The sequence below is a fragment of the Mercenaria mercenaria genome, chromosome 17 (genome assembly GCF_021730395.1).
Source record: "Mercenaria mercenaria strain notata chromosome 17, MADL_Memer_1, whole genome shotgun sequence".
Classification (NCBI taxonomy): domain Eukaryota; kingdom Metazoa; phylum Mollusca; class Bivalvia; order Venerida; family Veneridae; genus Mercenaria; species Mercenaria mercenaria.
In genome coordinates, this window is record NC_069377.1 from 48,616,172 (window position 1) to 48,628,383 (window position 12,212).

The window sequence follows — 12,212 nt, forward strand, 5'->3', positions numbered from 1 at the left end:
TCCATTTGGAGATAAAAGTGTTTTAAACTCTTAACAATCGCTTATTTAACTCGCAAAAAAATGTAGAACCAATGTGCTATTACAAATAATAATTAAATCAACGGGGTCATATGGAGCTACACTATAACAATTGTCATTGAGAAGTGACAAGGTCGTTTATCAATTTTGACCGCCTTGATTTTGTACGGTTCATTACAATGAACCCATGTTTCGCCAGCTTTTTTATTAGAGATGTCAGCACACTCATTTAAGACATTTAGCATTAATTAACTGTCATTTTTTACTTTTTAAAGTTTTAAAACGCACGGCTTATTAAGTAATCAATTAACAATAAGTCCTCACCTAAAACGTGTTTATCTTTTCCAGGAAGAAGAAAATAAAGTTACATGCGCAAGTAAAGCCACAAACGGACAAGATACACATCCACTTACAAATACCATTAACGACTATGCAATGATAGCACAAAAATGCACAGTTAAATATTATATTGTCGCCAGCGTCTCACGCCAAACCAACCGCCAGTATCCACGACAAGTGACATATAAACTAACAGACCCGCCGTAACAGACTCGCCAAAGAGCTAATTTGGTAATACTATCCTGTATTAGAGGTTGATAAGCCGTTAGTAGTAGCCTTTATTATGTCTTATGGTATATATAAGTGTTTCTAAATTCTGTAATGGAATTAAAAAGTTGCACATATGAGTCATTACGTTATACGTAGGAGTTAGTAAATCTTACGCAGGCAAGAATTAGTAAGACGTATGTTAGAAGTATTATGTTAAATGTTTGATTTGTAGGAGTTAATAATTCGTATGCATGAATTGCTGTAAATCTTTCTGCTAGCACCATTGCGCTGGAATACCAAGTAGAAAAAAATTTAGACGCTAATTTACATCACCATGAATATTCTTTGCGCCTATTCCGAAAATAATTCTGTTGTATGACATTTAGAAGTACGACAGGCAATATGTTTTAGACATTTTACTAATAATTTGATATGCAAGAAGTGCAATAAGAGAAAGTTATATGATAAAACAGCAATTGTCAGTCTTGATAAAAGAATTAGAATATCTGCTATCAAAAGCGAAACATCTCAGGATTGGCGTGCGTAAATAGTATTCTACAATATTTACAACTGACTTTTCTCACAATGAACAATGGAATTAGAACAGTCACACACATTTATATGTTTGAAAGATGTCGATATTTGTTAAAAAGGTAAATAGAAAAGTAAATAAACTTTGGCATTTTATTAAGTAATATTCGCATGCATAGCAACTAGTCACTTAATTTCTCATAGGAGAATGCTTCATAATTATCTAAGCCCTGTAACTAAGATATTACTTGTTTTGTTTTTGTTTTTAAGTTAACAGTTAACAACAGTTTTACTGAAAAGAAACAAAGAAAAACTTGATTAGTAATACGGAATACACATTTCCTTAGCAAAATATCAAACAAATGTACCGCGGTATGCATTTTGCATTACACCTCTTGAAAAAAATATTGTGTGTGACCTTGGCATATTTGCATCTAATACACTCAAAAACAAATCTACTGAACGTAGTAGAACTTCTGCCATAGCTTTATATTCTCTGACTCTACAGTTCTAATGTAGCTTATAAGACAAATCTAATATGTACAGAAGTGTCAAACCTAATGGGAAAAGTGTCTTTGATTCTTTATTAACGAAATCATGTTATTAAACATACTGAATAAAATACATATATTAGAAGATCTTTAAGAAACATAGAACACAACCAAAGAGAAGGTTCGGTTTGACGGAGTCATTTTCATGAAAGATAATGAAATGTTCATCGCCCCTCCCACCCCTAGAACCGGCTTAATTAGAACTCTGTTATTTACAATTACTGAATGAACCCTATGGTCTCAAAGCACCAAAAAATATAACAACACTGAGTCCAAATACGGGGAGACATTTACAGCCGCAACACCGCATTCTACAACTGCTGTTGTGATAGTTATATCAAAGTCTATAAGAAAATCCCCGAAACCTGTTTCCCGTTATGTGTCACCTCCCCACTTGCAGATTTGCTGATTGCTTGTCGGTCGGTCAGTCAGTTCGTCCGTCAGTCCGTTCGTCGGAAGACTATTTGGATTCCGATCAATAACTACTGACTGTTATAATAATCAATCTTCACAGGATGAAGGCCTGTGATAAGCCCTATTGTTTTAAAGATCAGTAGGTCAAATGGAAGGTCACAGTAACTTTGATACTGAAAACAGTTTCGCTCAATAACTGAAGGACACATACAGTATTGTCAGTATTCTTATTTAAGATTATTGCTTGTAATCAATAGATGACTTATGTTGTTTTTGATCTCATTTCGTCAAGCGTCAAGGTCACAAAATTCAAAATAAAATATACCGGAAGGCCATCATGCGGGCATAATGTTTTACGAACAGATCTCGTCACTGTTGTGATTGGAGTAACGAAAATCATCAAGTTAACAGCATTGTAAAACTTAACAACACCATACCTTATGATTATAACCGTGGTATGCTTCCTATCATGTATGATCAGTATAATGAAGTACAAATCGATTTGTATAGGCATGTCTGGTTATCTACAGCTATAAATTGTTTTCAAATCATTATCTTATGTGCTAGTTTTAATACCATTTCAAGTGCGAGATGAAATAGAAAAGAAGTTAAGAAGTAGCTTGCGGGAAGAAGCAAATACCAATAGATTGTGATCTCTTACCTTTGAGCCACTGTTAGAAAATATAACGTCAAAGAAACCATACGAAAGCTGAGTATTTGCTTATCACTGATCAATTTACGCAGCAAAACAAACTTTTAGCATGATTACATATGTCATTCTCTAACAACAAAATCTCAAAGAAAAAATAGATGCATCACTAATAATTAACGTTACGAAGCTATGTATTCATGTTCTAAAGGTAACAAACTATTTAAGAGGTAACACGGCTTCGTAAAAAAAAACCTATGATATCCAATATTTCAAGTGCCAACAGATAAAAACTTGGCTATGAAAATTAATTTACAGGCAAGACTTGCTTTGTAGTGTAGTCTGAAGCGCAAAACAGTTGTCCAAAAGTCGATAGAAGCGTCTAAACAGAACAGAAATATTTTCCCGGGGATTATATTCAGTTACAATTTCCAATGGGACACTGACTGGCAGAACTATTAGCAAAGACGCAGGCATTTCTCCAATGGATTGATTTATCGGTGGTTGTGCGTGTAAACATTGCTCATCTGACTATTTGCAGAACATCTCGGATTATATAGTCTCCACGTACTTACTTTGGAAAGATATAGTACTCACGTCAGAGAGATAATATCAGAATAGTGGAATATTTCAGCATAAAGTGACATATATATGAAATACGTGTGTAGATTATCAGCTGTAAATGCAAGGTGCTTTTCGTTTCAAGTACACATTGGACTGAAAAGATCATAAGAGTTGAAAAGCCAAATTGTCACACACTCGCCTTCTTGGACATGTCTCTATAAGTAGATGTGTAATTAATTAAACCTTAAAATAGAAAATATTAAAACAGACAATTAATAGAAACTTATATAAAGATGAAAATGATGTGGTAATTAAACAATGAAGATATGGCTGAATTGATTGGAAAGTTTTATCTGGGCAAAAAAGTGCTCGTGGTCAATGAAAGGAGACATCTGTTTACATAAGGAAAATGAAATTGTGATGGTACCGTTCATACGGCAATTAGTGCTGATTTCTATAAGAATATAACGGAGGCTGAATCACTCCTACTTATCAAAGAAATTATTGATTGCAGACTAGTGACGGGAAAAAGTTCAATACTTGTATGATCAATCTAAGAACTCGGCGCGCAAACATAATCATTTCTAACGATATTGTATTTAAACAGAACTGCAATTATTTGTAATTCAGACAAAAAATGAGACGGAAACACTAAAAAAGTGGCATAAAGGTCACACTTTAAATAATGAATTAGGAACAACGAACTACAATTCTGTCATTTGAGTTTTATTTCCCTGGGTAATCCCGTGTAAAACGATGGAACGCAGAGACAGTAAAAAACGAGCAGACAGACGAGAAATACATTCTGTTTGCATGCCAGTGCCTACCATTGTTTTAAACAATCCTGAAAAGACGGAGCATGCGGTTTTATCGCATTCACGGTCTGCTGGAGATTTGGATACGGCATTAGCAGACGTCGGGGATTATGAAATGGCGGGAAAACACGAGGGGTTGTCTAAAATTTCAGGTTCAGTGTCAGACGGGATACATGACGCAAATCAAAGAGATGTAAATGCAATTGGACTTTATTGCTCACCAAGAATGCCACGTCGGTCGGCTAAATCCTTAGATGAGCCGTCCCAAAAACAATCCGGAGTGTGTTTAGATTCTCTCAGTGCCTGCAACTTGAACTGCCTTGATCCTGGGAGTCGAGTAGGTAGCACTGTGTCTTTGAATAGCGAGTATACCGCAAGGAGTGTAGGTCTAATTTCAAATGATTCGAATTCGGAATATTCATACCATAATCATTCGCTTGGAATAATGGATGGGTCCATGCAAAAACATAGTGTGTTGAAAAGATTTTACTCTACGCCAGAGAAAGATGACGAAATGCTGAATTACACTTCATCTGTAAGACGGAATTCAAAATCTTTGGGAAACATGCAACAGGAAGACATGGAAAATTTCGTTTCTTTTGATTTTGGAAGTGACTCGACCACGGACGAAAATTTTCAACACCTTTCCGAGCCTAGCTGTGATATTGACGAATCTTTGGCTCGAAGAACGGGATATATCGACGAAGGTGCTAGTGCTGGTGCAGATAGCCAGTCAGAACGAAATCTTGTTACAGCTGTAACTGGGAGTGCATCACTTCGTGATGGTCGTATACGGAAATGGCTAACTGAAATTTCAGAGCCAGACGAGAATTCAAACTCTTAGTTTGTGTGTTAGAGGATTCATTATAATTTAGCAATAATTGTGAAAATATGTTCAGCAGAAAGTCTTACATCTGCGTTAACTTACTAAACACCCATGTCATATTTTGAAATAAATTACACACCACTGCTACTTTCTAAAAGCAATAACTTCTCAACGAGCCAAGGTAAATGCTAAAATGTGGTTATTTCTACAAAAGCGTTACAATATAAATGTATTAAGAATCACCTTAATGAAATAATAATTTATACTGAATGCTTATATAATATTGATGACAGTCGAAAAATGTTTGGTTTTAATAACCTTAGACAAATCAAATATTCAACATGAGGTGTTCGGGCGTCCTAAACGTCCAAAGCTGATTGGGATTTGAAATCCATTCACGGCTCAGTGAGGCAATTTTAATACGAGATAAGATACTAATGCACCTTCCCCTCAGAGACTGTCTGAAGATGAATTCACCATGCCGCATAGACATCTCATTGCCTTATTCTGATTAAGTCCATATTAGGCAAACATAATCCATTTATACAAATGAAGAATGCTCCGACATTACAAAAATTACGTTTTCATGTGCAAAGTGAGTAAGAAACACGGGATGCCAAATCAATCATTATAATATGTATTTAGAAACTAGAATCAGACACCATTGATATTTTAATACTTTAGATATTAAAGAATATGGAATATATATTTCTTGGAATGTGTATACAACCTTTTTCATCCCGCTAAGAACGTGAATTTGAAAGTTCGTTTTATTTAATGTCATCAAACAAAAAATTGATCACCTTCGATACCACATTAACTGTTACTATATTTTAAAAATGCGATGACAAACACATTCATTATTGTTTCACGTGTGTAAATATAATTTATTTTAACCATTTGCTTTGCCTCTTTATAATGTTATCGCTCTTAGAAATTCGTCGTTGTGTTCTGCCCATTTCAAAATATTACAGAGGTATGTATGTGTGTTCGGGTTTAATTCTTTTTCAACAATTTTTCAGTCATTTAAACGACGGTGTCTACTTGTAGCAGTGAGCACAATGCCCAAATTGGTAGTGCTACCTCACTGTAATATCACGCCGTAGACACATGACATGATACCCCGCTCAGTCACATTATACTGACACCGGACTGACAAGTCCTAGCACTATTCTCTTAATGCTGAGCGCCAAGCAAGGACGCTACTGGTACCATTTTCACGTCTTTGGTATGACGCGGCCAGGGATCGAAACCACGACCTCCCGCACTGACGATGCGGGCTCTCTACCACTAGTCTACCGAGGTGGTTATTACAGAGGTTTAGTAATAAATTAACGTAACGGCATTTTTGTCCAGTCAAACGTGGATTTATAAAGGAAAATATGTTGCACATAAAAATTTATCATTGATTTGCCAAATTAATGTTTTATAAACAAAAGGCACGGCATAAAATCAATCATTTAAAAGTTTGTCTTACCCTTTATAACAACCGAATTTACTCTGTGTAGAACAGACACACATTTAATTTGTTTGTCATTTCATATATGAACATAGTAAATGTTAAATTTTATTCTGATTATTAACTGCAGATATTTTAATAAAAGAAGTGAAAGTTTCATGCTCATTTCTTTTGATTTGGTCATTTTGTCATCCTTACTAGATATAATCGTTATTTATGAAAGTTGGGATGTTGTCTTTTATGATAAACAGTTCGTTTTTTTTTGTTTTTTTGTCATTTGTCCTATGTGGTAAGTATAAACGCATTTCACAGTAAAGTGTTTGTATTTGATATTACAAGGTGCTGTCGCTGTGTCAGTTCCCGGCTGGTGAGCAAAAATCTAAGACATTGCGTCTGGTGACCAATCAAAGAATAAAAGCTTTCTATTAGTCAATTTTCAGAAGTGAGCTCTGAGACTGGTTATCAAACTCAGCTTCATAACCTCAGGTGTTTGTACTTTGAATATTTTTATCGCCTCTTATACAATATCAAGGGTTTTTTCTAATTAATTTCGACTTGATATGTTTTCGTTGCAAATTGAATACTATTGATTCTAGCTCCTTATCCAACCTCTTATATGCCTAGTTTTACAGATTGGAAAAGGCAGATAAAACTCGTAAGTGAATTTCAATTAGATTGTCTTATACTAAATTTTTGAAGTTTCTTTGAACATTTAGCCGTTAATGTTATCCTAATGAAGCTTTCCACATAGTTACTGCGAATAATGTACAATTAATATGCGAGTCTGACATTGTCGTAAGGTATTCGTGCACGTTTGGATCAACAGATTTTCTGCAGTGCAGAATTTGATTAAAGCCTTATTTTTCAAACCTTTAGAATATAATAACTTTAGAAAATTCGGCAAATAAAAAAAGATAGGGTCAAGTTTTTAACTAGACTGGTTTAAAAAATGGGCACGACGCATATTTTCATGATGGGAAATTACAATTTTAAAGACATCTCCACGAATAGAATTTTTGCAACAATGTAGAGTTTGATGAAATTTCCCACAGTTGTGTCGATAATTTCCATGTCACTCAACAGAAACCTATGGTCTCGATATGAAGTATTTGAGTACTTTATTTGTAACGAAATTGTTTTTGTTTTGGTGTTGTTTTTTTTTTCAAAATGGAAAACTTGTGATCTTAACATTGGTGCTAAACTCTTATATTTGCTCTCTGACAAATGGATATTGGTAATACGATTACAGATTTGATGGTTGCACCATTCAGGAATTTATAAGCCGACTAGATTATTTCTTATAGTAAACTTACATTACTTTTAACAATGATAAACTGCGTTTTTAGTTTATTATGTTGTCTTTGTTCCTATGGACTTCATTTAATATACCTTTTTAAGCAGTCTCTCAAAGGTGTTGCATTGAGAATATACCGAAAAAGTGCTTCTCGAATGCTATATATCATTACATATATGGACGTTTCAGTCACATAAGTATTCTTAGGTTATAGATTAAACATGTTGTAAAGGAAATTACTTTGACAAAACAAAGTTTGTCGGCAAAATAATCAACAGAATACATACACAAACAAACCCGTGTATCGTCTAATTGACTAATCTGTCACTATCTGGCAAACACATTGCAATGAATGCAATGCCATTGCGTTATTGCTTTTGTAAGACTTTAGTTGCAAAGCTACGCAAAAACATTTACCAGGTGTGAGAACGAAACAAAACATGACGTGAACAACATAGTTACACAGTTCATATTTTCGTACATGCTTAATGCGTTCTTATTGTCGACGGCAAATGAAAACGTGTCTTATGTCATTAATAATATAGATGCGATATGAATATTGCGACACAAAATAATTGTCTATAGTCGATAAAGGCATTGGTGTGGATTATTCTGATGCGGAGCACATTTTCCCAGGGATTATATTCACTTACAATTTCCAATGGGACGATGACTGGCAGAAATATTAGCAAAGAGGTTACGGGTTGATTTATCGCCGTAGTGCGTGTAAACTTTGCTCAACTTACTTTATTTGCGGAAAATCTCGAATAACAGATTTTCATTGTATTTACTTGGGAAAGATCCAATACTCAGTAGCTGTGACTTGATTATGTAGATGGGAAAAATATTTCAATATGAAGTGGCAATTGGTGAAATACGTTCATATCTTATCTACAGTGAATACAAAGCACTTTTCATTAAGTACACATCCGATTTTGGGAGGAAACTGAACACTTATGATAAGTGATTCAAAGTAAATGTGACACTTACCAATATAATCTTGGATATCACTCGAAAATGAGAAGTTAAATTACCGAAATTAGATGAATATTGAAACATCAATTGCCGTTATGGAAAATAAACTTAAACGTTAAAGAACGAATGTTGTCTCATAGACATGTGACTTATGGTATTTTAAATTGCAAAAAACGGAAAACTTATTTATTAAAGGAAAATAAGATTACAATCCAAATATTCGTAGGGCAATTAACGTTAATTCCTGTAAGAATAGCTGAAAGGTTGAATCACTTCTGCTTATTGTTGGAACTATTGATTACCGACGTGAAGGAAAGAAAAAAGTTCAATATTTAATGGCTGAGTAAATCGTTCAGCAGGCGTTCACAGTCAATTCTGACGATATTCCATTGAAAACACGTGTTGAAAACAGAATTATATTTTATTGTAAATCAATCGTACAAAAGAGACGAAAGATACTTTAAAAGTGAGAATACTGAATCAGGAATTACGGCACTGGTTTGTATCATATGACTTTGATTTTGCGGGATTCTCTTGTAGAGTGATGGAACGCAGAGACAGTAGACCTCGAACAGACCGACGTGAAGTACATTCTGTTTGCATACCGGTACCTATGATTGTTTTAGATAATACTGAAAATGCAGATCAATGTGTTTTTTCGCACTCGCGGTCTACTGGAGATTTAGATGCGGTTTTAGCAGATGTCGGGGATTATGAAATGGCGGGAAAACTCGAGGGGTTGTCAAATTTTTCCAGATCAATTTCTGACGGGATACATGACACGAATGAAAGAGATGTAAAAGCGATTAGAGTTTATTGCTCTCCTAGATTGCCACGTCGCTCAGCTAAAACCTCATACGAACCGGTACAGACACAATCCCGAACATATTTAGATTATTTTAATGCTTGTAACTTGAACTACCTTGGTCCAGGGAGTCGAGTAGGTAGCGCAGTGTCTTTGAACAGTGAATTTACATCAAGAAGTGTAGGTCTAATTTCCAACGATTCAAATTCAGAAAGTTCACAACATGTGCATACGCCTGGGATGATGGATTGGTCCGGCGCGCAAAAGCAAAAAAACGTATTGAGAAGATTTTATTCTTCTCCGGAGAAAGATGACGAAACTTTAAATTGCACTTCATCAGTGAGACGAAATTCAAAATCTATGGGAAATATGCAACAACAAGTTGTTTCACTTGATTTTGGAAGTGACTCGACCGAAGATGAAAATTTTCAACAAATGTCAGACCTTGGCTGTGATATTGATGAATCCCTAGCAGAGAGAACGGGATACCGCGTCGAAGGTGCTGGTTTAAATAGCCAGTCAGAACGAAATCTTGTTACAGCTGTAACCGGAGGTGCCACATTGCGTAACGGTAGAATACGAAAATGGCTGACAGAAATTTCAGATCCAGACGACAATTCAAACACTTAATTTGCTGGATTAAATCTAGGACGATGGTGTATATAAATGCATTTTAGAGTTACGGATTTATACTAAATCAATAAGTATGGGAATAAATGCACAGCAAAATGGTGTTACCAGTTAAAGCAATAATATTGTAATAAATTCGTTTGTAACTACCAGTGTGTCACATGGATGTTTGCATTTTACTTTTATTGGGTGGATGAGTGGGGGTCCAACATAAGTCGGGTTGGGTATTTACCGTTTGTCTTGCAGAATGACAATTCTAGAAACAAAACTTGATATAAAGTTACAGTGACTTAACTTGATCATAGTCCGAAATGGTTTACTTTTCACTGACATTTGCAAATGTATTTTGTCGCATATTGTAATCATACAACCTATCATTTGTTTAAGGGTTAAGCCGGTGCTAGGGGGCGTGGGCAGTGTTGCTTTTTCCATTACTGCCCATGAACAGACTCAATCAAACCGAGTCTGCAATTTTCACTATTTGCCTTGTTCCCGATGCTTCCGAGGGATCTACTTTCCAGATTTTATTTATAATAGGAGTATATCATCAAAGCACTAAAAGATTTGACAAACGAGCAACATCTGTACCAACATTCTACCTGACTATTACACGTTCGCTGTCTTGTTATGTCCCAGTGCTGAAATCCTACATTACTAGATGGAACATAGATTTCAGCAATTGTTTATATATATATATATATATATATATATATATTTTTTTTTTTTTTTTTTTTTTTTTTTTTTTTTTTTGCAAATGCACCAAAACGAAAATATGTAGCAGTTCTTTAAAAATGGTGATTGTTTAAAGGCACTGAATTGTCCGAAAGTGTGGCCCCTTTATGAAGTCCTTTTCCGGAATTCAATGTATATATCATTATACTGCTGACCAATTGTTTTGTAGAGCAATATACATGTTTTATATGTTGTTCAGTTTCATGTGAAACAACACTTTCTTTCTATAATTTGGGGCAATTTGATTTTTTTCTCAAAATGTAAGGGAAGCTTTAAATATTATATAGTTGTGGGTTGTGGGAGTCAATTACACATTGATTAGTTGTCATTTATGAAAAAGTCGTATTATTTCCATCAATAAAGCGGCTTAATTTTTGTTAAACTATTTTCCTTTTTCTGAAGTGTTTGGGTCATTTCGCGGTGACGTTACTAAAATATGGTTTTGTCACTGTGTTATTGTGGTTTTGTTGCAAATATGGACGAGTTGATCCATTTAGTTGTGTTTTTACATTTGTAGTTGGCGATATGGCCTTTAAGTATTGTTATCCCTTATGACGGGTGCTTGGGTGAATTGATTTTGATATTGTTGTCATTCATGTTATGATATGGTTCGAATGTTACGATTGTCATTCATGGTAGGTGTATTGGACTTTTAAGCATTTAAGACTGGCGAGATACTTTATAATGATACACGTGATCATCGTGCATTTGGACACATGCGATAGTCCTTAAGTTTATATAGACTGTATGGTCATTTCAAGTACATATTTACGTCACATGATTCAAATTAAACTAACACCAATATGTGACCATTGATTGTGGTAATAACAAACGGTTGATATTCATATTGCAGTCATTCTCATTTCAGATAGATGACTAGGCCATTTCAATAAATTGTTTCAAACTGACTCTCTGATTCTGTTGTAAGCAGTCACCTGACCATTTGTATAACTCATTTTATCTGACCGTATTATTTCAGGCCTTATACAACATAAGCAGATTCTATCAACTCATTTAATAGTATTAACTTCGTGTTTCACTTTTCCTCATTTGGAAGTGAACTTTATCGATTATATCATTTGCACCGGGTTAACCTTTTTCATGTCAGGCACAGGTGGATTTATTTGTCTAATACTTTGTTTAATGAGTAAGACTACAAATATGTTATCTATTTTAACTGTGGTATTTATCCACTTAATCTTTCATCTTGTGCAGGCAATCATTGTATTTGGGATGAAAGAATTGTTACTTTGACCAATGCTGCCTCCTGTTCATTTATCGATGTACACAAACAAAAACAACTATAAGCTTACAGTCTATTAAATTCATTTTTCTCTGTAAGTAAATGCAGAATTCAGTCATAAAGTGCCTTTATATGTCCCGGACAATATCGACAGGTC

The 12,212-nt window shown here is 34.7% G+C and overlaps 1 protein-coding gene across 1 annotated transcript; it reads left to right on the forward strand.

Annotated features, from left to right (window-relative positions):
- Positions 1-8,189: 8,189 nt before the first annotated feature.
- On the forward strand, positions 8,190-11,720 carry LOC123536617 (uncharacterized). Its single transcript, XM_045319942.2, has one exon. The coding sequence runs from the start codon at positions 9,190-9,192 to the stop codon at positions 10,078-10,080; it is 891 nt and encodes a 296-aa protein (XP_045175877.2). The 5' UTR covers positions 8,190-9,189; the 3' UTR covers positions 10,081-11,720.
- The last annotated feature ends 492 nt before the right edge of the window (positions 11,721-12,212 follow it).